The 20,457-nt window shown below is 59.9% G+C and overlaps 2 protein-coding genes across 3 annotated transcripts; both read left to right on the top strand.

Moving 5' to 3' along the window:
• The first annotated feature begins 7,918 nt into the window (after positions 1 to 7,918).
• On the top strand, positions 7,919 to 11,192 carry CRYBA2 (crystallin beta A2). Of its 2 annotated transcripts, none has more exons than XM_042040918.1 (5): positions 7,919 to 8,121; positions 8,705 to 8,878; positions 9,302 to 9,443; positions 10,500 to 10,642; positions 10,941 to 11,192. In XM_042040918.1, exons 2-5 carry the CDS (start codon positions 8,718 to 8,720, stop codon positions 11,086 to 11,088), a joined length of 594 nt encoding a protein of 197 aa, XP_041896852.1. In that variant the 5' UTR covers positions 7,919 to 8,121; positions 8,705 to 8,717; the 3' UTR covers positions 11,089 to 11,192. The 2 variants fall into 2 exon arrangements, with proteins under 2 accessions (XP_041896852.1, XP_041896851.1); XM_042040917.1 differs by having other exon boundaries at positions 8,702 to 8,878.
• Positions 11,193 to 15,167: 3,975 nt separating this feature from the next.
• Positions 15,168 to 20,457, top strand: FEV (FEV transcription factor, ETS family member). Its single transcript, XM_042040919.1, has 3 exons — positions 15,168 to 15,340; positions 16,331 to 16,405; positions 18,827 to 20,457. Exons 1-3 carry the CDS (start codon positions 15,289 to 15,291, stop codon positions 19,336 to 19,338), a joined length of 639 nt encoding a protein of 212 aa, XP_041896853.1. The 5' UTR covers positions 15,168 to 15,288; the 3' UTR covers positions 19,339 to 20,457.

The raw sequence follows: 20,457 nt of genomic DNA, 5'->3' as shown, positions 1-20,457 counted from the left end.
CTGGTGGCAATCTCTCTGCCTATGCTTGCTGTGGAAGGGTGTGGGGGGTGGTGCTGGCAAGCCGGTGGGTCTCTTCCAGGACAGCCCTGCTCACTGCCTGCCCTGCTCTCAAAGCACAAGTGCTTGACCTGGACACCTGTCCCATTCCATGTCCTGTCCCATCCCTCCCCCTCCAGCAGCCAGAGCAGACATTCAGAGCCTGGGGCTGCTCCTAGCACCATGGAAGCTGCAGGGAGTAACAGAGAGCCAGGAGATGGGACGGCAGTGAACCTGCTTTCCTCCCATCTCAGGATATTGTTTGGGAGTGGAAAGATCCCTCACCTCCCTAGTGTCAGTGTCTATGCCTGCCTCTGCCTGCGATTTCTCTGCCAGCCCTGAGCTGCTTCTGCCCTGCCCTCTGGCACAGGCACTTCTGTAACACAGGATCCAGTTCTAGTCCCACCATGCTCACGGATGCTCTGAGTTCACAGGTAGAGCCTGAGTCCATCTGCAGCCTCTCTGCAAACACCAAAAAGGCTCAGCCCATCCACCCAGTGTGGATGGAGGAGAGGTTGGAAGTGAAGGAGCTCAGGAGTGTGCTAAGAGACAGGAAGATTCCTGCTGCTTTCCCTCACCCTCATGCAGCTATGCACAGGACAAAGCTCAGCAGCCCCAGTCCTGGAGCAGGAGAGTCCTGTTCCCTCCTTGGGGTGCCCCTGCAAGGGGCAGAGATGAGGCACCTTCTAGGCTTCCTGTTTGGGCAGATGTTTTGGGAAGTTTCCAACAGGTGGTGTAGGAAGGGACCAAAACCAAAGAACATCTCCAGGGTTGCTGTGCTCCCTGCATCCCTCCAGAGCTAAGTGTGCATCCTAGCCTGGGAACAGCCCCCAGATGGTGTGGTGATTGGCCATCATTGTGGTCATGGGCCCCCTGGGGCTGTGTGTCCAGGCTCTGTGTCTCCTGCTACCAACCCTGGCAAAGTTGAAAAGCTGAGAAAGCACAACACATCCCCCGATATGCACAACCCTCTGCAGCTGCCCCACTCAGGCTGGGATCAAATAGAACACGATTAATAACTCTGAGCAAAGCCAGACCCTGCTGTCCATGTGCTCCAGTCGCTGCACGTGTGTCCCTGTGGGGGCAGAGCCTGGCGGAGATGGTATCTGGCAGAGCAAGGCTGTGGAGATGCTGCCGTGCCGCCTCCACTTTCGCTTAGCTGCTCCAGCACCTCTGGGCTGTCTTATGCCCTGGTTTAATTGCCCCCCTGCCATCTTCCCATCCTGCTCTCCCTGGTCCAGCTCTGCCAGCCCAGTGGCACTGGAACACTGTGACACCGTTTAAAGATGGGATGGCCCCGGGAAGCCACATTGCCCTGAGGGCTGTGTTAGCCGGGGAATGGCTCTCTGGCAGGGTTAGCACCCAAGGGTGAGCTTCTCCTCATGCTAGGAAGAGCTAGAGGTGTTAAACACCCACTTTTACATGTCAGAGCCAGTGCTGGTACCAAGGGCTGCGCCAGGCTGGCACAGGATGAGGCACAGTGGGGTATTGCTGTCTGTGCTGGGTGGTGCTGTTCCCCAAACCCCAGGCTCTTCATGGCCAGTGGCACGGCTTTGGGGACCTTGGGACCTGGGCTGGGGATTTTCGTGGCACAGTTCCGCACCAGGAGGATTTGCATGGAGAGGGCAGGGTGCAGGAGGAGCACTGGGAAGATGCAAGTGCCCAGGTTTGCATTTGCACATAGGCATAGTTACACACAGGTGTGTATGTGCATGCATGTTTTAATGTGCGTGCCCTCCCTGGCAGGCAGGGCAGAGCTGGTGCATCCCTGTCCTGTGTGCACGTGTGCGTGTTCTGCTGCTGAGCTGAACGGGTGGTGCTGGCCGTGCCCCTGCTGCGCTCGCTGCTCTGTTTCCTGGTGTGAGTGCACCGGGTGAAGGTGTGGGTGTGAGCAGAGGTGTGCACTGTTGCTGGCAGCCTGTAGGGTGCTCATGTCCTGCCCAGCCCGGATGGGGTGTGCCATCCTGGGGCAGGCACTGCTTCACTTCAGGATGTGGCAGAGGCAGCTGGTCGTCCTCGGCACCCCAGTGCCCTGAGGGGACCAGCCCACAGGGCTGTGTGGGCATCCCAAGGGCTGAGAACCAGGGTAGTGTGAGCACCCCTAGACCTCGACTGACTCCACCCAGCCTGTTTGGCACATCTCTGCTGTGCCTGGAGGAGGTGCCCAGGCAGAGCAGAAGCTCCCTGCCCCTGAAAGTCAGTCTGTCCCAGCACCACTGTGGGTACCCAGAGAGTTTGTACAAGGACACAGGCTGCTTGTGTCCCTGGGGATAGGCTAATGTTGGAGATCAGGGCGCTGCTCCAGCCTGCTCCTGGCCATGGCCAGACTTGGGACAGGGAGCAAAGGGATTGTCCTTGCTCTGTGCTGTGGTCCTACACTCCCCTTGCCAGGCTGTAGCTTCAGATGCAGTCACCAAGCAATGGGGTCATCCCACACATCACCCCCAGCTGAAGATAACAAGGAGAGGCAGTCCTCAGTCTTCCTGGGCTCTGGGATGAGTTTATCACCCTTTGTCAGACAGGGTGGAGGGGAGAGGTGGGTCCCAGGCATGGATCTGCGTTCTGCTGTGGTGAAACTACAGGCAGTTCTCCACATTCCAATCCACTCCTGGCCATGGGGAGTATCAGGACAGCATAGGTACAGCCTGGCATCCTCTCCCCTGCACATACAGACCACTGGGGTGAGTGGACATATTTTACAGTTGCCCCCAAAAAAAGGGCTTTGCACCCCCATGAATGAAAGGAATAAGGGAGAGTCCTGCTGATGAACTCAAGAGGCTGGGGGGAAAACCCAGAACTTACACTAGTCCTGCATTTTGGAGCATATCATCTCCATCCTCCCATGGGGCCTCCAGGGAAGGGGTGAGCAATGGGGCTCCTCTCTTCCCAGCCAGTGGCTCTGGGAAGTGCGTGGGCAGCCTGCCCAGGGGATGGACACTGAGCAGGTTGCCAGGGCTGCTGCTTCTGGCCCAGCTGTCGCCGGCTTCGGGAGCCCTGAGGCAGGATGTTCTGTTCCTGCAGCAGTGCTGGCTCAGCCCCCGCCTGTGCTGATCCTCAGAGCTGCTGGAGGAGGGGACTCGCCACTGCCAGCCTTTTCATCTCCCTCCTGCACGAGCATCACCCAGGCTTGGGGTGCCTACCACTACAGATGTGGCCAACAGGGGAGTGGAGGAGCACTGGGGTGCAGTGGGACCGTGGCCAGGTGCCAGCTGAGCTGGTATCTCCTGGCTCTGAGGCTGCCAGGGGCTGCCAGCCTTAATCGTGTACTCTGCACCTCCATGACAACACCTTAGGTGCTGTAGGTAAAGCTGGGATCTGGGAAGCTGTGCTCACCCCGTGGTACCCCTCCAAATATGATACAGTGTACTGAAGGAGATGCATCGGCAGCTGCATCCAGGCCACACTGGGTGTGGGGTGGGATGCGCTCCCCTGTCCCCATCACTGCTCCCTGGGACTGGTCTGCACTGGGCACTCTGTGAGGACCAGCAGGTTTCTCCAGGACACTGAAGCTATGGGTGGTGGCACCTGGAGGTGCCAGGCTAAGGTCACCTCTGGTAACAAGCAGGAGGTCACAGTGGCTGGCATCAGTGGGCTCCCTTTCAGGTCAGGATCTGGACTGTAGGACCGTAGGACCAGATACTGGCTCTTCTGCCCCAGTGCCTGGCATCCCCATCTGGGTAGGGTGTGACAGAGGGGACACCTCAGGCTGAATGGGACATGCCACCCTGGATTCCCTTTTGGAGCAGCCTGGCTTGGTTTTGTGCTGCTGTCAGTTCCCTGCCAGGGCTGGCCCAACCCGGAGAGGCAGCAGTTGTCACCTGCTCACACCCAGGCTGTAATCCACAGGCAGGAGGTAAGCAGCTGGCGGAGCCTCCCTGACCTTCAGGTGGGATTAGTCCCCATGGGAACAGTGGGGAGCAGGCAGGTGAGGCCACAGCTCCCCTGGCAGTTCGTGGGGACTCTGCAAGGCTGGCAGAATTGGGGACTGAGCACACCGCCATGCCGGGGGCAGCCAGAGCCAGGTTGTGAATGGGTGGCACGGGGTGAGCCAGTGTCCCTGGGAGTATCCTTGTCCTGGTGGGTTGTTGCAGGTGCAGCTCCAGAGCTGTGGGTGCCACAGGGCACAGTGGGCACCCATAGTCCCACAAGGAGGGGGTGAGCAGCATACCTGGGGTGGCCAGGGTGCCAGTGGGGGCAGCAGGTGGGCAGGTCTGGAGAGCAGGTTCCAGTGGGGGTACTGGTGACTGGCTGAGGGCCACGGGTGCTTGTGGAGAGCTGACTGGGGTGAGGGCTGCTGCATGGAGCACCATCTCAGCCAGCTGTTTACAAGACCAGCTGTGAGTGAGAACGTGTGGGTACCCCTTGCATTGTGTCCCACTTGCTATGCCCTCACTGCATCCCTGCCCTTCCCTAGCTGTTGGTGACAGTACCCCGAGACCAGTCAACATCCTGGTCCCCAGTGGGTTCCTCTCCCACTCAGCCCCTGGACCCATCCTGCCCTGGGGGCAGCAGGAGCTGCAGCTGGTGTGCGCCAAGCCCAGCCTGGGGGAAACCCGAGTGCCTGGAACCTCTCCCGGCGTGGAACAGCTGGCAGCCCACGGTGTGCGTGTGCACCTGCGTGGGAGTTAATCCCAGCAACATCTGCCAGGCTCTTTGCGACCCAGGAGCTTCCGGCTGCAGGGATGGGATGGCTGGGTGCACAGGGCACGTGTGTGTGGGGCGGCTGGCGTGTGCCAGGGCTCCCTGGGCAAGGCAGTGCCTGTGTGGCGTGGCTTCTGTGGCAGCTGTGTGCCTGCACACATATGTCGCGTGTGGCCAGCAAAGCTTCTGGAGGGGACAAGTGGCACTGGGGATACCAGCAACCCTCTTGGCTCTGGGATCCAGGGATCCAGCAGGTGAAGTAGGGGTTTTGGATGGGATTAACCAATCCTGGTGTTGCCATGTTCAGAGCAGCCCCGAAGCAAAGATGACTGGGGAGAGAAGGAGGGTGTTTGCATCCTTGTCAAGGAGGATGATTTCCCAGGGAAATGAGGCTGGGGGAGAAAGGGGAGGAAAAAGGGAGCAGTGGGGCTGTGTGGGGGCAATGACACACCACCCCTGATCTAATCAGCCAGACCCTGCAAATAAAAGCCACCTGTTTTGGCCCTGGCAGCAGGAAGCCATCCCTAGAACAAACAGAGCACCAGGCAACTGGGAGAAAGACAAACAGGGGCCGGCACCAGCTCCATCTGCTCCTGTTCAGCCCAGCCCCCAGACCTCCAGCCCCCTGGAGTGGCAGTCCAGCCCCCAGCAGGGCTGGGGAGAAGGAGAGAGCAGCTAGAGGTCCTTGCAGGGTGTGAGCGGGGCTCAACCCGTGGTGTCAGCCAGATGGCTTGCACACAGCTGTGCTGCCCTGGTCAGCTAGCTCAGATATTCATAACGTCAGTGGCTACAACTGGGTATTGCCACAGACATGGCATCAGCACCAGGGCTCCTGGGCAGCACCTGCCTCACCTCTCCCTGCTCAGCTGCCCCAGCTGTGCACTGTCCTGAGACCAGTGCCTGCAAAAGGGGTACATGGTCTGCAACATGGGTACAACCCATGGTTGGCATGGTCTGGGCTTGGCATGGAACACTTGGGTGACCTTGTGCTCCCACCATGCCCCCGGGCTGCCGGCTGCCGCGCTGTGCCCAGTGGCACAGAGAAACATGATCTGTTTTGCTAGTGCAGGGAACAAGCTGAGCTGGGAGCAATGAGGGGCCCTTATTAAATTAGCCTATGCAGGAGGCCCTGGGTGAGTGCTAACCAGCTCCCACAGCAAGTATTAGCAGCTGCCCTTGAGCAGAGTCACTGCCTGCCCCCGCACCAGCCTCGCTCTGTCCCTGTTCCCAGCTGGGCAGGTGTGGCTGGGGGCTGGCAGGTGACCTAGCCATGGGAATGCTGGCTGGTGACAGAGACTGCGTGGAGATGGCCCAGAGCGGACAGGCTGCATCAGCTTTCTGGGATGCAGTAGGAGAGGGCTCCTCGTGAGTGACCCCACTGATTCACTGTGCCCTGATGTGGCTGTGGCTCCCATGTGGCTGCCCTGAATGCACCGAGCAAGAGGTGAGGCACATCCCAGTGAGTACGATGTGCTGAGAATCAAGGGAGGGGCACAGTCTGCATCTGGGTTTCTCCCCTGCACCATTTGCCTTCCAGTGCTTTTGTCCAAAATGTTGTATGGGGATGACTGAACTGTTTGCATGCTCCTCATGGCACACCACCAGTGCCCCACAGATCCTGTAGCACACCATACAGTGCCCCACACACCCTACATGCACATCCCGTAACAGCTTGCAGCATCCTACACATTCTATGGTGCCTCACGCACTGGGGTTCTGTAATACACCCCACAGTGCCCTGCACCTCAGAGTCCCCAGCTGCCCTCATGCCTCAAGCACTCCAAACTAACCAGTGCCCCACACCTCTGTTCACACAGCCCAGGCAAGGGGTGGCAGCCCCGTGGGGGGACCCTTCGGTGCACTGGCTCTGCATCTTGCCTCACCTTCGCCAAGGTGATGGCTTCCCTAAACGCTGCCCAGGCCTGTCTCCCAGCGTTTTGAGAGATGTCCCCAGGCCACCAGGCTGCACCAAGGTGCTCTTCCTTCTCCAGGGAGCATCCCTATCCTTCCTTCCACCTTCTGCTTCCCCAGACAGCTCCAAGAGGGTCTTCCCCCTCCCTGCTAGGAGCACTCCAGGCAATGCAAGCTGAGGGTCGCCTCCCCAGCGCCTGTCCCCGGCCAAGGGCCACTAATGTCCCTGAGCTGGAGCCTGCTCCAACCGCTGCCAGGCTGCACCCTCTGGTGGGACCCGCAGGCATCGGCGCGGACTCGCACCGAGCCTCGGAGCCGTCGAGCAGTGGGGAGGACACGAAGAGGACTCTCGAGTCCTGCCCCCAGCCCGTCCTTGCTGTCACCCCTCTGTCCCCGATTCTTGCTGATGCCAGGCTAACACCACTCCCAGCTGCCCACACTGCACTCTCCATAACCAACCATGTCGGGGCCACTTGTGATGTTGACCCCATGCCCAGGACCCCCAGGAGGGCTGGAGTTTTCCTGGGAAGGTTTGAGGTGCTATGGCCCAGCCCTTGCCCAGCGGCCAGCATGGCACCTGCCCAGCTGAAGGTGGGGAGTGCCTGGCCTCACCACAGACTACACAGGGATGCTGCAAGAAACACTGCTGCCTAGACACCCAGGATTTCACAGCTCGACAGGGCACTCTTCCTCCTTTCCAGCCTGTGTTGGCCTCATCCATCCCAGCTCCTGGTGGGAGACAGTGGGGATATCTGCATGGCATGGTGCAGTTCCAGGCAGGGCTGGTCCTGCTGTCCAGGTGAAGGACACAGCTCTGTCCCAAAGCTGGTCCCCTCCCACTGTGCATGGTGTCCCTTGCCCAAATGGGAAGTGAGTGGGAGCACAGGGAGCTCTTTGTCAAGCCAGAGGACATGCCCAGGACATTACAAGCATGTAACTGGTGACCATTAGCACCCAGTCTGCAGCCAACGCAGGAACCCCTGCAGGGCCTGTCTGGAGAAGGGACCCATGGTGGCAGAGTCCCACGTGGAGGGGCAGAAGCAGCCCCAGATAAGCCCTGTGTTCCAGCATGAGGACATCAGTACCCCTCAGCTCCCAGATGGTAAATCCCCACTTCACCCTGGCACCTCCTTCCCACCAGCCTCAACCCTGGCAAAGGCTGCGGGTGCCCTGGGAAAGGCTGGGTCCCTAATCCCTGGGCCAAGCGGGGACATTGTCCGTGGGCAGAAAGGAAAGCGGCGCGTCAGGCCCTTTGCCCATTGTGCCCTGAGCCGCTGCGCAAACACAGCCCAGCACTTTCATTGTCAGCCGCGCTGGGCGCGGGGGGGCCGCTCTCGCCACACTGCCTAAGTGGAATGGACAGCCGGAGTCTGGGGTGGGCGAGCAGCCCGTCCCCCCCGCATCCCCTGCCTGCTGACACAGCGCCCTGACCGCCTGCACCATCGGCACTTCAGCGCCCGCCTATAAAAGGCGAGGGGAAAAGCCGGCGCCGGCACCGCCACCTTCGCCTCTGTGCCCTGCCCTGCCGACCAAGTAAGTACCAGGCTGTGAGCCCCCAAGACCGCACCGCACAGGCGCTGCCACGCTCCCTTCACCCCACACCAAGCCCCCACCCGACGCTCACCCTGGGGAAGGGCAAGTGGTGGGTGCTGTGTGGCACAACGGGGGTGCCCTGCGCGGGCAGGAGGGACCTGGCAGGAGGGATGGAAGAGCCAGGCTGCTCTACCCCAGGGCTACACTTGCACCTGTGTCTGAACTGGGGTCACCGCCGCCTCCCAGCAGTGGGTACAGTGCCGCTGCACCCAGACAACTCCTGGAGCCATCGCAGGGAGCTTGGGAGAAGAAAAACTGAGGCAGTTGTGGGTACATCACAAGGAGAGATGGGGCATTGCAAATTCCCCCTGCAACTTGGGGTTCACTGGACAGAGATCCCCCAGCACCGAAGGAAAGGGAATGGGAAATGCCCCCATGCCAGCCTGGGAGGGCAAAGGGCCAGTGGCATGGGATGTGTGAGGGCAGCACCACTGGCATCCCAGGCTCAGCGGCAGGCAGCGGGGTGGCTGGGGGCTGACGGTGGGCGCCTGCCCTGGGGTGATATGTGGGGCTCTGCCAGCAGCCGAGTGACCCGTATGACCAGCAGTGAAGCCATGGACACCCTGGGGCAGTACAAGATCACGGTGTGGGAGGAGGAGAACTTCCAGGGCAAGCGCTGCGAATTCCTCATGGAGTGCCCCAGCATCATGGAGCGCGGCTTCCGCAAGATCCGCTCCATCAAGGTGGAGTCTGGCCCGTAAGTGCCCCGCCAGCCCCGTGGCCCCTTGGCACACCCCGCTCCAGCAAACCCACTGCTCCCAGGGGACCGTTGGGAGCTGCTAGGGAGCCAGAACACCCAAGTCCTTCCTCAGCTATGACACAGCCTCATCATGCAATCTTCCTGCTTGCGCTCCTTGTGTGGTGCCCCAGTTTCCCCATCTGCTGTTCAGGGAGACCCTGCCAAGCCAAGGTGCAGGTTGGAGGCAATGGTGTGGCTCTGGGGAGAGGGGCCCCACTTTCAAAAGGGACATTTGCTGCTAGCAAGGACCCCAACGTCTGTGACAGACCCATAACCTGCCAGGATGTCTCTGTCCCCTGCCCAGAAAGGAGAAGCCGACCCCTGGCTAATCCTGGGGACTGTGTCACACATCCCTGAGGGTTTTCCTCCTCTCCCCTCCAGCTGGGTAGGCTTCGAGTACCCTGAGTACCAGGGACAGCAGTTTATCCTGGAGAAGGGTGACTATCCCCGGTGGGAGGCCTGGAGCGGGAACAGTGGCTACCGGACCGAGCACCTCCTCTCCTTCCGGCCTGTCAAATGCGCAGTGAGTTACTGGGACACCGCAGAGGGGGGGCTCAGGGCAGGCAGAGCCTCCTCCAGGCAGCCCAGCAGGGAGGTGGAGAGGGACAGACTGGAGGATGACTTACATGGGGCATGGGATGGAGGGGTGAGGTATACACAGAGGTACCTGTGAAGTGGAGGAGTAGCTGCACCCACGAGCTCCCACCTCCCTGAAAAGATCCTGGGATGCTTTTTAGGTCTAAAATTTAGCCTGAACCACAATTCCAGCTCCTTCTGCTTTGTGCTTTGGAGAGCCACCTCCCAGATTGGGGTCCCAAGGCCTTGTCTCCCAGCCCCGGTTACCGAGGATGGGGTGAACAGAGAGGAGCTGGCAGGACCGCAGGGATGCTCAGGGTACAGGGTCTGTCCCCCTCCCGTCCAGGGTACCTGAGCCGTGCCCGGGCAGACGCAGCTCTATCGCTCCATCTGCAGAGACACTGGTGCTCGCAGCAGCGGCACGTCTGCGCCTCCGAGCGGGGGGTCCCCCCCCAACTTTTAATAATCACCAGGCAGATATGTTCAGGCTTTAATAAAGGGGATGTGATAAGATCACTCCTTACTGGCAGGACTGCTCCTCAGTGCAGATAGATGCATGTGGGGGCTGGGCACGGGGGACAGTGCTGCATCACTCAGTGTCCCAGCCATTAACCCCTCCATGTCCAGCACCCAGAAAGGCCCCACAGAGCTGAGGGGATCTCTCTCAGCATCCTGCCTTGCCCTGAACCCTCCTGCAACCTTGGGGAGCATGGCGATGCTGAGGGCAGCAGTCTGTGTGGGTCCGGAGGTTGTAGCCACTGTAACTCTCACTGACAGCTGTGCATTGGGACTGCAGGGACATGGGAGCAGCATCCTCTGGGCAGTCCAGAGGTGTCCCAGTGAAGGGGTGCCAGGCTGTAGGACATCCCCATGCATTGCACCAAAGCCGGTTAGGATCCCAGGCCTCTCACAGTGCCTTGTTTTGTGTCACACTGATGCCACATCCCCTATCCCTGGGCAAGCCAAGCCATTCCTGCTGACCTCCAGCTCTCTCCCTTCACAGAACCACAATGACAGCAAAGCCATCCTCTACGAGGCTGAGAACTTCCAGGGTCACAAGTTTGAGCTGAGTGACGACTATCCCTCGCTGCAGGCCATGGGCTGGGGCAACAAGGAGGTGGCATCCATCAAAGTGAACGCCGGAGCGTGAGTGCAGCCAGTGGGGCAGGGACCGGGGGGTGCCAAGAGCAGAGGTTCAGCAAGCACCTCCCTCCTGTATAACCCCAGGATGCGGAAGGGGGACCCCCTCAAGAAAGGGATGCCTTCCTGCTACCTTTTCCTTGAAAATCCAAGCCATTGGGTATTTTTTGTCCCTCTCCTCCCAGGGCAAGCAGAGGGGTGGGATGGGATGGGATGGCATGGGATGGGACGGGACGGGATGGGATGGGATGGGATGGGATGGGAGGATTTGGCTTGGGGCTCTGAGCCAAGGGTCTGCCTGCAGGTGGGTGGCATACCAGTACCCAGGATACAGGGGCTACCAGTACGTGCTGGAGCGGGACAGACAGAACGGCGAGTTCAAGAAGTACAATGAATACAGCAGCCAGGCCCACACCAACCAGATCCAATCCATCCGCCGCGTCCAGCACTGAACAGGGGCAGGGCTGTGTGCCCTGCAGCCTCCAGGCTGCTGTGCAATAGACCTCTATCCGGTAGCAAATAAAGGCATTTGTCAAAAAAAGAGTGCTCCTGCCTCTGCTCTGCTCCTCAGGGGGCTGCCATGCTGGGAGGACCTTCTGTGGGGTGGAAGGTGAGGTTTCTCCTTCCCCAGGCAGTTTTGGGTCCGTGGCCAGCTCTACCCTGGGCTGAGCTCTCTGCACCCCACCTCTTGTCCATGCACAAAGAACAGAGGGGCTGCAGAACAGTTCCACTGCTGTGATGATCTGGCTGGGAAAATGGGAACTTACTGGACAAAGAAAGGGTTGGAGGTGGGAGGGGGCATCCAAGAGGGTTGTGCCCTGGGAAGGGGCATCCAGCGGGGCTGTGCCCTGGGTTTTCCTCCCAGGATCAGTGCTGGGGAAATTGATTGCTACAAAGTCTGTGAGCTCAAGGTCCTCCTCCTCTGCACCCCTCTGGAAGGGAGAAGGGGGTCCCTGCCTGCTGTGGGCCTGGGAAGGAGGAAGAACATAGGGGTCATGTGGGGCAGGACGGGACACTGACACAGTTGTGTCAGGTTTGGGAGCACTGGCACAGAGGGGCTGGGGAGGTGGGTTGTGCAGGGGTCAGGGGAAGAAGCTCTCAGGGCAGTGTTCCACAGGTGGGAGGGGGCTTGGCTTGGTGCTCTCAGGTGTGTGTGCCCTCCCCCAGCCTTGCCACGCCAGCATATCCGTGCCAGTATCCGGCTCCGGGACACGGGGAGCCCCACCCAGCCTCCTCCTCCTCCGGCACCCTTTCCCAGCCTCCTCCTCCTCTTCCATCTGGCTCCAGCACCCTAAACCCTCCTGGGGTGCAGGCTACCCATCCCGAGGTGCTCCCTGCACCCAGGACATCCCTTCCTCTTCCTCCTCTTCTTCTATCCTGCTCTGGCACTCCAAAGCCCTCCTGGGGCACAGGCTTTCCATTCCGAGGTGCTCCCCACACCCAGTACATGGATGCATGGTGGAACAATTCTGAGTGTCTCAGATGCCTGGGTTCCCCAGTGCCCACCCTTGCTAAAAGCATGCCTGGCCCTGAGGCAGGGAGTGTCCCAGAAGGGTGCTGTGAGACTGGTTGGGGGTCAGTCTGGGTACACCCCTCACCCAACAGCGTGCAGAGACCTCAGCCCTGGTGTGTGTGTCAGCATGTGCATGAGTGTGAGTGTGTGTGTGTGTGAGCTGCACACGACCGTGCACACAAGTGATCCCTACATGGCTCCTCTCCCCTCCAGCCCCAGTGCTGCCGTGCAGAAAACCCAGCACCTGTGTATCCCCATCCCACACAGCATCCCAGCTGCAGGGTGCCCCCTAGCCCTCCCCTGTCCCCTCCGTGTCCCCACTGGCCCCACCCCACCACGGCCCCACGGCCTCTCCCCCTGCACAAACACATTCCGGCACACCTGGCCAGCTGCAGCCAGCCCAGGGCCACGTCAGCTCGGCTCCGCTCCACAACGCCGGCTCCAGGTGAAGCTTTCCCGGGCACCTGCACGTAGGGCTGCGATGGGGGAGGTAGGGGCGGGCTGTGGGGGTCATTGCAAAGTCTCGGGTCCTTATTGCTTCACCTGGGCTGGGGGGAGAGCACTGGAGTGGGGGGTGGGGGACAGACTGCCTCTTGCAGCCAGAGAGACCTGCAGCTGCTTCCAGCTGGGTGTTCATGTGTCCGGGCTCTGTCCCCAGAAGCCCCACAGACCTGAAACCTCATCTCCTAGATCCCCTGCAGACCCAAAGCCCAGTCCCTTGGTCCCTCATGGACATGGGTCCCTGTTTCCTGGATTTCTCATCTACCCTGCCTTCCCCATCCTCTGGGTCTGCCCCAGCTCCCCCATGTCCCACCTCCCCCACGAACCAGGGGTCACATCGCTCAGGTCCCCATGGACACAGGGCTCCCCAGCTCTTAGGATCTGGCACTCCCTGCCTTTCTGCACACCACTGACCCCAGGTCACTCAAAGACCTCGGTCCCCTCACACCCCACTTTAAGCCCCCCACCCACTGGCTTTCCCAGGGACCCGGGCGTCTCCATCCCCAGTACCCTCCAAAGCACCCCCATCTCCAGCTCCTGCAGCCCTAACCCTATTTCTCAGCCGGATCCCTACTGCACCCCTGCCCCCTCCCCACTCTGGGCTGATGCAGTGTCCCTCAGCCCAGACCCCCCCTCCATGCCCTCCGCCATGCAGGTTTGCAGGGGGAGCATCATGGTCACTCCGGCTGCCAGGAGAGAAGGGGTTGGTGGGTCTGGCATGCTTCTCACCTCACCCCGCCGTCTCCGGGGCTTGTTTTCCGTTGCCTGCGGTTTGTTTCAGTGACTCAGGCAGCGAAAGCAAGTCCGGGAGGCTGCGGAGCCACTGCTGGGAGTGCTGCCCTTGAGGGGCTGGGGAGGACAGGGATGCAGGGAGCAGCCAGGGCTGCTGGGCTGTACAGAGCTGGGCACCCCACTGAGGGGTTCACGGGAGCTCAGGGGACAAGTTGGCGGAAAAGAAACTTTTTAAGAGCTGTTACATTGGTGGATTGGTGGGGAATTGCTGGAGGAATACCATGGGCTCTGCTCATGTCTCCCCTTGCCAACATCTGCTCTTAGTCTGTGATGGAGATGGGCACCAGAGGTGGAGCACATGGAGCAGAGGTGGAGCTCAGTAACCAAGGGACCCTCGGTTTTCTAAACACTTTGGACACCCCCTGCAAAGAGGAGACACCAGTCCTTTTGGGCTGTGCCACCCTGACTGAGCATCGCTCTCCTGGGGCTGCAGCTTCTTATGCAGGGCACATTTTGGCTGCAGTATAAATAATAACAGTGAGTCTGGCATGGCCGTATCCCGGTTTCCGTTAGGTTCATATCTTGCAATGATCACTTTCCAGAAAGGCAGCTAAATCCAGCATAAGAGCTCATCCTTCTGCCAGACATCAATGAAACATCACAGGAGAAGTTGTGAGCTTGGCTGTACGGTGTGGGACTCATAGAGTAGAACTGGTGACAGCTGTTGGCACACTGCCTGGCTGCCTCAAGCTGTGGGATCCTGTGGAGGGCCCACTCTTGACCCCAGGGACAGAGACTCTGACAGCACCTCACAAGTGCATATAGCAGCTGGAGCCACGGGTGACAGGGAAAATCCTGGCCAGATGTGTCTTTTTGGAGCTGGTATCCCCTTTCTCCGTTGTAAGTTTCTCCACGAAATACCCTCCTGTCTTCAGAATGTACCCAGGGCTGCCCAGGATGAGCAGATGAAGATGGGGCCATCGTGCTTTGTGTGGGTGTTGGGGGTTACCCAGCTTCTACAGATCCTAATAAAGATGTGCAACAGGTTGGGACAGGGCGGGGTGCTGTGGGATGATCACAGGCTTAACTGTCCCTGAGGGAGGGACTATTCAGAAGGGCACAGAGGAGCCAGGGAGGTGGCAGAGCTGTGGTATGACCTGGTGCCACCAGCTGCTGGAGATGCACTTACCCCCCCTGAACCTGAGCACTGCAAAGAAACCCCATGACCAGTGTCCTGGAGGTGGAGGGACCCGGTGGGGACTCAGCTGGCCCATCCCAGGGCTCTGGGAATTCCAAGGAGACCCCAGGACTGTGCTGCCGACGCTGGAGTTGGGGAAGGGGCAGGCACGGACCCCGATGGCCAACAGCACTGTGGCTCGGAGAGACAGACGCCAGGGGGACAATGCCGCTGCCGATGCCGTGCAGCGAGATGCAGGGTCCGAGGCGATGCTGGCCGATCGGCGAGTCGGGAAGCGGGATGCTGGTGGGAGGCCGGGGCCGGGCAGTCTCCAGGCAGTGTCCGAGCCCGCTCCCAGCTGGGATGTCAGCGCCGTGTTTGCTAAGAGTTAAGGAGGCGGAAGAGGCAGGAAGCGGCCCGAGCCGCTCTCCATAGAAACCCGCGGCCGTGATTAAAGTCTGATGCGGGCCCGATAGCGGGGGGAGCGGGGGGGGGGGCAGCGCCCGCTTTAATTACAGCGGAGGAAATTGCTGGAGCCGGGGCCCCAGCCCCTGCGAGTTGCCTGGAAACTCCCCCCTCCCCCGCCTCCCCCGGCCCCTGCCCGTCCCCTGCCCGTCCCGCTGCCATTTATTCGCCATCAGCTGCTCCCTGATAAAGTGGAATAATAATAATAATAATAGGGGCAGGAATATTAAAACATGCAGCCCGCGGGCCGCCCCCACAGCTGCCATGAGACACGGCACCGGAGCGGTGCCACTGCTGCTCAACATGTACCTGCCAGGTACGGGCGGATCCCTCGGCCGCTGCCCCACCGCAGCGCCGTGCACCGCACAGCACCCAGCCCCTGCCCGCCCTGTCCCGCTGAGGCCCTGGGGCTCTCCTCTGCCCCATCTTCTTCCAGCGTCCACCCTGTTACCTCCTCTCCCTCTGTCCATTCTCTCTTCCTGCCTCCCAGCACCACAACTATCCCTTCCTTCTTCCTTCCAGCTGTCCTCACAGCCTTCCACACCCACATACTCACCTTGCCATTCTTCATCCTCCCACCGTCACCCTGTCCTTCCATCTCTTCATCCACCCTTCTTTTCTTCCAACCTATCTTTCCACCCACGCACCCACCCTTCCCCTGTGATTCCATCCATCCATTCTTCACCCCACCCATTTGTCCCTGCATCCCCCTTTCCATCCCTGCTATCAGCCAACATCTCCATCTACCCAGTGTCCCTTCCATCAGCCTGTTTTCCCATCACCTTACCCATTACCTGCCCTTCCTTCCATCTGCCCATCTCTTGCACTTTCTTTCCTCCATTTAGCCACTCGCCATCGTCTCTTCTGTCTTTCCATCCATTCACCCATTTCCTTCCTTCCTTCCTTCTATCCATCTATCCATTTTTCTCTCCTTTCCACAGCGGTCCACTCCCCAAATGCCGACAGACATCCTTCCTTCCACCCACCGCTCCTGTCACCCATCCTGCCACCCACCCGCCTCCTCTCCCTCTCCTCCTGCCCCACAGCTCTCTCCCTCACTCCCTCTCTCCTCCCTACCCCAGCCCACGGGATTTTCTATTCCTATTTAAAAGCTTCCCCGGCTGGGTCGGAAATCGGATTTCCTTTTTCCTGGACGCGTTTCCTGGCTTCGCCGCAGCGGCGGGGCAGGCAAGGGGGAGCGGCCGGGGGCTGCGGGGACGCTGCCCGCGGGTGGGCGCTGGGGGGTCGCGGTCCCGCCTGGCTCCAGCCCTCCCTACACTCCAGCCGCGCCTCTTTTTCCCCCCAGATCCAGTCGGGGAAACTTTGTTCAAAGACGGGAAGAGCCAGGCGTGGGGGTCTCTCAGCCCCGGCGTGCAGAAAGGTAAGAGCACTGCTGCCCCTTCCCCCGGACAGGCCCTGCTCCCCTCGGCCGGCACAGAGCGGGGACTCCCGGGGCACTCGCATTCTCCCCCGCCCAGCAGCCACCGGGGACCCTTTCCCGGGCACTGCCCATGCAGGACACGGCCACCGCGGAGTCCCCGTTCCCTGCTGCTGCGAGCGCCTCGGGCTGGGAGCATCCTGCCGCCAATTCCCACGGGAAGAGCGGAGAGCCCCGACGGTCGGAAGCTCCCGTCCCGTGGCATCAGAGGGGAGAGGAGTACTCATGCCCCCGAGCCCCGCAGTGGGGAGAGTGCAGGGTCCTAGCTCCGGTCTCCCAGGAGCTCCGGGACATCCGACGGGGAGGGAGCTGCCAGCCATCCCGGGAGTGGGGCGGGCTAATCCGGGCTCGGGAGATCCGTTCCGGCGAGTGGAGAGGAGAGTTGAGACATTATCCGTGAGGGAGCTGCCAGTGAAGTGCTGGGGCAGGGCTGGGAAGTGATGGGTTCCCGGGAACCGGAGCCATCCATCTGGAAAAAACCACGCAGGGGTCACGGGCATCGGCCAGCGCTGGCCAGGGAGCAGGCTGGAGCCTGCTTTGGAGTACAGCAGCACTGGGCATCGCGGGGCCAGAACTGTAGTGTTTGGGCCGTGTAGCTTGCCTGCTTGCAGGAAGACAGGGACCAGGGGTGTTCTAAGCAGGAAAAATGGAGCCCTGGTTTAGTGGTGGGAGGGGGAGAAAAGATGGAACTGGGGGAACCCTTTTGCCTCTGCACTGCGGACTCTGCCCAGCCATACTCAAGCACTGTGCTGCAGTGAGAAGGATCTTTTTGGATTCCTGGATATTTCCTTAGGGAGCTCTCAGGTGCATTATCATGGCACCCTGCAGCAGGTAGGATTGAGCCTCACCATCCCACCGAGATGCACCCTCCAACACCTCCCTGACCTCCTTGCATGGGGTGGAACACCTGCAGGTGGGAGATAGCTGGAGGCCGGGGTGGGGGCTGTGGGGATGGAGAGGAGGCAAGGGCTGCAGCTGCACCCTAGGGAGGAGAGATCCCCCACCTTGGTCCCAGGATGGGGAATTAGGAAATACAATGCCTTGGAAAGAGCTGGGCTCAACTGCCTGGGTCAGGATGTCTGAGTGGGTTTTGGTGGAACAGGGATGGATGGAGAATGGCTTTTCCCTGCTTCTTCTACAGCAAGATCTGGGTAGCACCAGATAAAATAGGTGGGTCTAAAACAAGCAAAACAAGGTGGTTCTTTGTGGGAAATGTAATAGAGCTGTAGGACTGCTTGCTGCAGAGGTCATGGGTGCTAAACCTCTGTATAGGATCTAAGCACCTTTAGACAAAATAATGATAGAAAAGCACAGGGATAACTGCAAAGGCACATCCTCTGCTCTGTAAAGAGACTGTGCTGCAAGGGCTGGCATCAGGAGCAGGGATGTGCAGGGGATGCTGCTCAGAGGAGGCAGAGTGGGGTGTCTAGGTAAGTGCAGGGCTGCTCTGCAGGGTGGCCAGGTCCCAGCAGTAGGATTCCTCCTTGCCCAAAGGTCCAGACTCCCTCTCCTCTCATGACCTCTGGCCAGACTCAATGGAGCATGCCCTTGTGCCACACCATGGGCATGTGGAGGTGTGCCAGGCTCCAATGTGTGCACAGCCTGGCACAGGGGCACCACAGGCACCCACCGAGGATACTCCTCAGTGCAAGCTGCAGATGCAATGGCCACGGCTCAGGGAGGACATTTTTCCTCTGGAAATAAGGACCATCACTGAAGCCTGATTCAAAGCCGCAGAAGGTCATGCTATGTCCTCATCTCTCCCTCTCCTGTACCTATCTGTGCTTCTCTGTGGTGTAGTTCAGATGAGCGTCGCACCCTGACTTGAGCTGATCATGGAGATGTCTGTGCAGGGCACAGTGTCCCTAGAGCAGGGGCTGTGCTGTGACACCAGCCCAGTTTCAAGCAGACATGGCTGTGGGGAGTATTTGTGTTGGGATAGATCTGGGTTCTGCCAAGATATCTCCTTCTTGAGGCTGCCAATAAAAGAATAAGGCCACGTCCTCACATGAAAACAAACAAGCAGGTATTCATCTTCAGTGGTGTGTGAATGTGGGTGGGAGGGATGGGGAGACCCTGGATCCAGACCCACTGCAACCTGTGTTGACCTCTGAGCACTCCTCCTCCATCCCAAGGTGCAGGGGCTTCTTCTTGTCCTCATACCTGGGGTGTAGGACGGGGTTGGGACGTTGCAAAGGAGACATAACCTTGTTACCATTGCAGGGAAGATGCAATGAGGCAGAGCCAAAACCTGGGTGCAGGAGGGGACAACATAACAGTGGGTCAAGGGGCTTGGGGCATATCCTGTACCTCACCTTGTGCCCTGGGAGGGAGCTTTAACCTCTCTGGGGCCCGGCCTTGCAGGTAGCGGGCAGATCCAGCTGTGGCAGTTCTTGCTGGAGCTGCTTTCGGACCGGGCCAACCTGAACTGCATTGCCTGGGAAGGCACCAACGGGGAGTTCAAGCTGATCGACCCTGACGAGGTGGCACGGCGCTGGGGCGAGCGCAAGAGCAAACCCAACATGAATTACGACAAGCTGAGCCGAGCACTGCGCTACTACTACGACAAGAACATCATGACCAAGGTCCACGGCAAGCGCTACGCCTACAAGTTCGACTTCCACGGGCTGGCGCAGGTGTGCCAGCCAGCCACCCCCGATCACGCTCTCTACAAATTTCAGGGCAACCTGGCACCGCTGCCCTTCTCAGGCATCTCCAAACTCAACCTCATGACTTCGGGAGTGACACCGGCTGGCTTCTCCTACTGGCCTGGCTCCAGCCCATCCCTCTACCCTGGGCATGGGCTCCAGCCCTCAGCCCCGTTCAGCGCTATGGCAGCCTCCCACCTCAACAACATGAACAACCATTACCATTAGAGGCTTGGCTGTGTCAAGTGGATGCTCCATGTCCCTGGAAGCATGGGGCTGTGGAGTTGGGAAGCTCAGCAGGGAGGGATGGGGGATGGGATTGTGCCCTGCTCTTATTTGCCCCCTTTTAGATTTGGAGTGGTGTGGGGGAGGTGGGGTGCTTGCAGGGTAGCTGGGTTGGTCCTTTTATGTGGGTGGCTGGAGGAGAGAAGCCGTCTAAATTTAAGATGAGGAAGTATCCATGATCCTGGGGACAGATGTGGATACCTAAAGCAGGGTGTGAATGGAAGGAAAAACCATGGGCTCCCCTCCTGGCAGGGACATTGCCCCACCTTTCCTTTGCAACATGCTGCCCGCTCCGTGAATATCCTGCCCTCCCTGTTCCCTGCAGAGAGGAGTCAGGAGCTGGGGCCCCAGGGCGGCTGTGTCCATGAATGAGGGTCCCACTGAGCAGGGACAAAGAAAGGGGACCTTTCTTGACCACTTGGTCCCCTCACCTTTGTCTCCAAAGACTTCCTTTCCTCCATCCCTCCTACACCTGCTGCCTGAAGGCAGCTTCCTTCAGCCCTCAGGAGAAGCCTTGGTCCGGAGGGCAGATGCTTTCTATGGGTTCACTCATGCCAAGGGCAGGGCTCTGGGATTGGATGTGCCAGGGACAAGTGTGGGGCACACTGCCAGCCCTCAGGGCAAGGCCAGAGCCTGGAGGCAGCATAGCCTGGTCTCTGCAACTCTGCCCTCTCCCCAGTGCCCGAGGATCACACCACAGACAGTCCCTGACACCCTGCACATGAGCCCGTGTCCTGCTCATCACTTCCAAGATTAATTGTTCCAGTTTTACTCCAGCTTTAGCCCCTCACATGCAGGGCTTGGTGGGACACCCCCCCATAAGTAGGAACATCCCCAGGGACAAGGCAGGGTGAGCGGTGGAGCAGAAGAAGGGATGACAGCAGGACTGGGAGCCCCAGGCACCAAGGGGCAGCCCTGGGTCTCTGCCCCTGGGTTCAAGGAACTGCCCCCATCCTCCAGAGCAGGACTTTGGCCCAGTGGATGCAGAAGAGCTGGGCACGCTGAGCTCCACACTGGCTGGGGGGTGGGATTGGTCTTCAATAAAACAGAGAGGTGCTGTGA

This window comes from Corvus kubaryi, unplaced genomic scaffold (genome assembly GCF_017639235.1).
Source record: "Corvus kubaryi isolate FWS band 111438036 unplaced genomic scaffold, C.kubaryi_AGA036_p1.0 37396, whole genome shotgun sequence".
Classification (NCBI taxonomy): domain Eukaryota; kingdom Metazoa; phylum Chordata; class Aves; order Passeriformes; family Corvidae; genus Corvus; species Corvus kubaryi.
The sequence above is the reverse complement of the archived record's forward strand: the minus strand, read 5'-3'. Positions and strand labels throughout refer to the sequence as shown.

Coding starts and splice junctions, on each gene's coding strand:
- CRYBA2 (XM_042040918.1), top strand. CDS start 8,718: ATGACCAGCAGTGAAGCCATGGACACCCTGGGGCAGTACAAGATCACG. Junction 8,879..9,301: donor ATCAAGGTGGAGTCTGGCCC/GTAAGTGCCCCG, acceptor TCTCCCCTCCAG/CTGGGTAGGCTTCGAGTACC. Junction 9,444..10,499: donor TCCGGCCTGTCAAATGCGCA/GTGAGTTACTGG, acceptor CTCCCTTCACAG/AACCACAATGACAGCAAAGC.
- FEV (XM_042040919.1), top strand. CDS start 15,289: ATGAGACACGGCACCGGAGCGGTGCCACTGCTGCTCAACATGTACCTG. Junction 15,341..16,330: donor GCTCAACATGTACCTGCCAG/GTACGGGCGGAT, acceptor TTTTCCCCCCAG/ATCCAGTCGGGGAAACTTTG. Junction 16,406..18,826: donor CAGCCCCGGCGTGCAGAAAG/GTAAGAGCACTG, acceptor CCGGCCTTGCAG/GTAGCGGGCAGATCCAGCTG.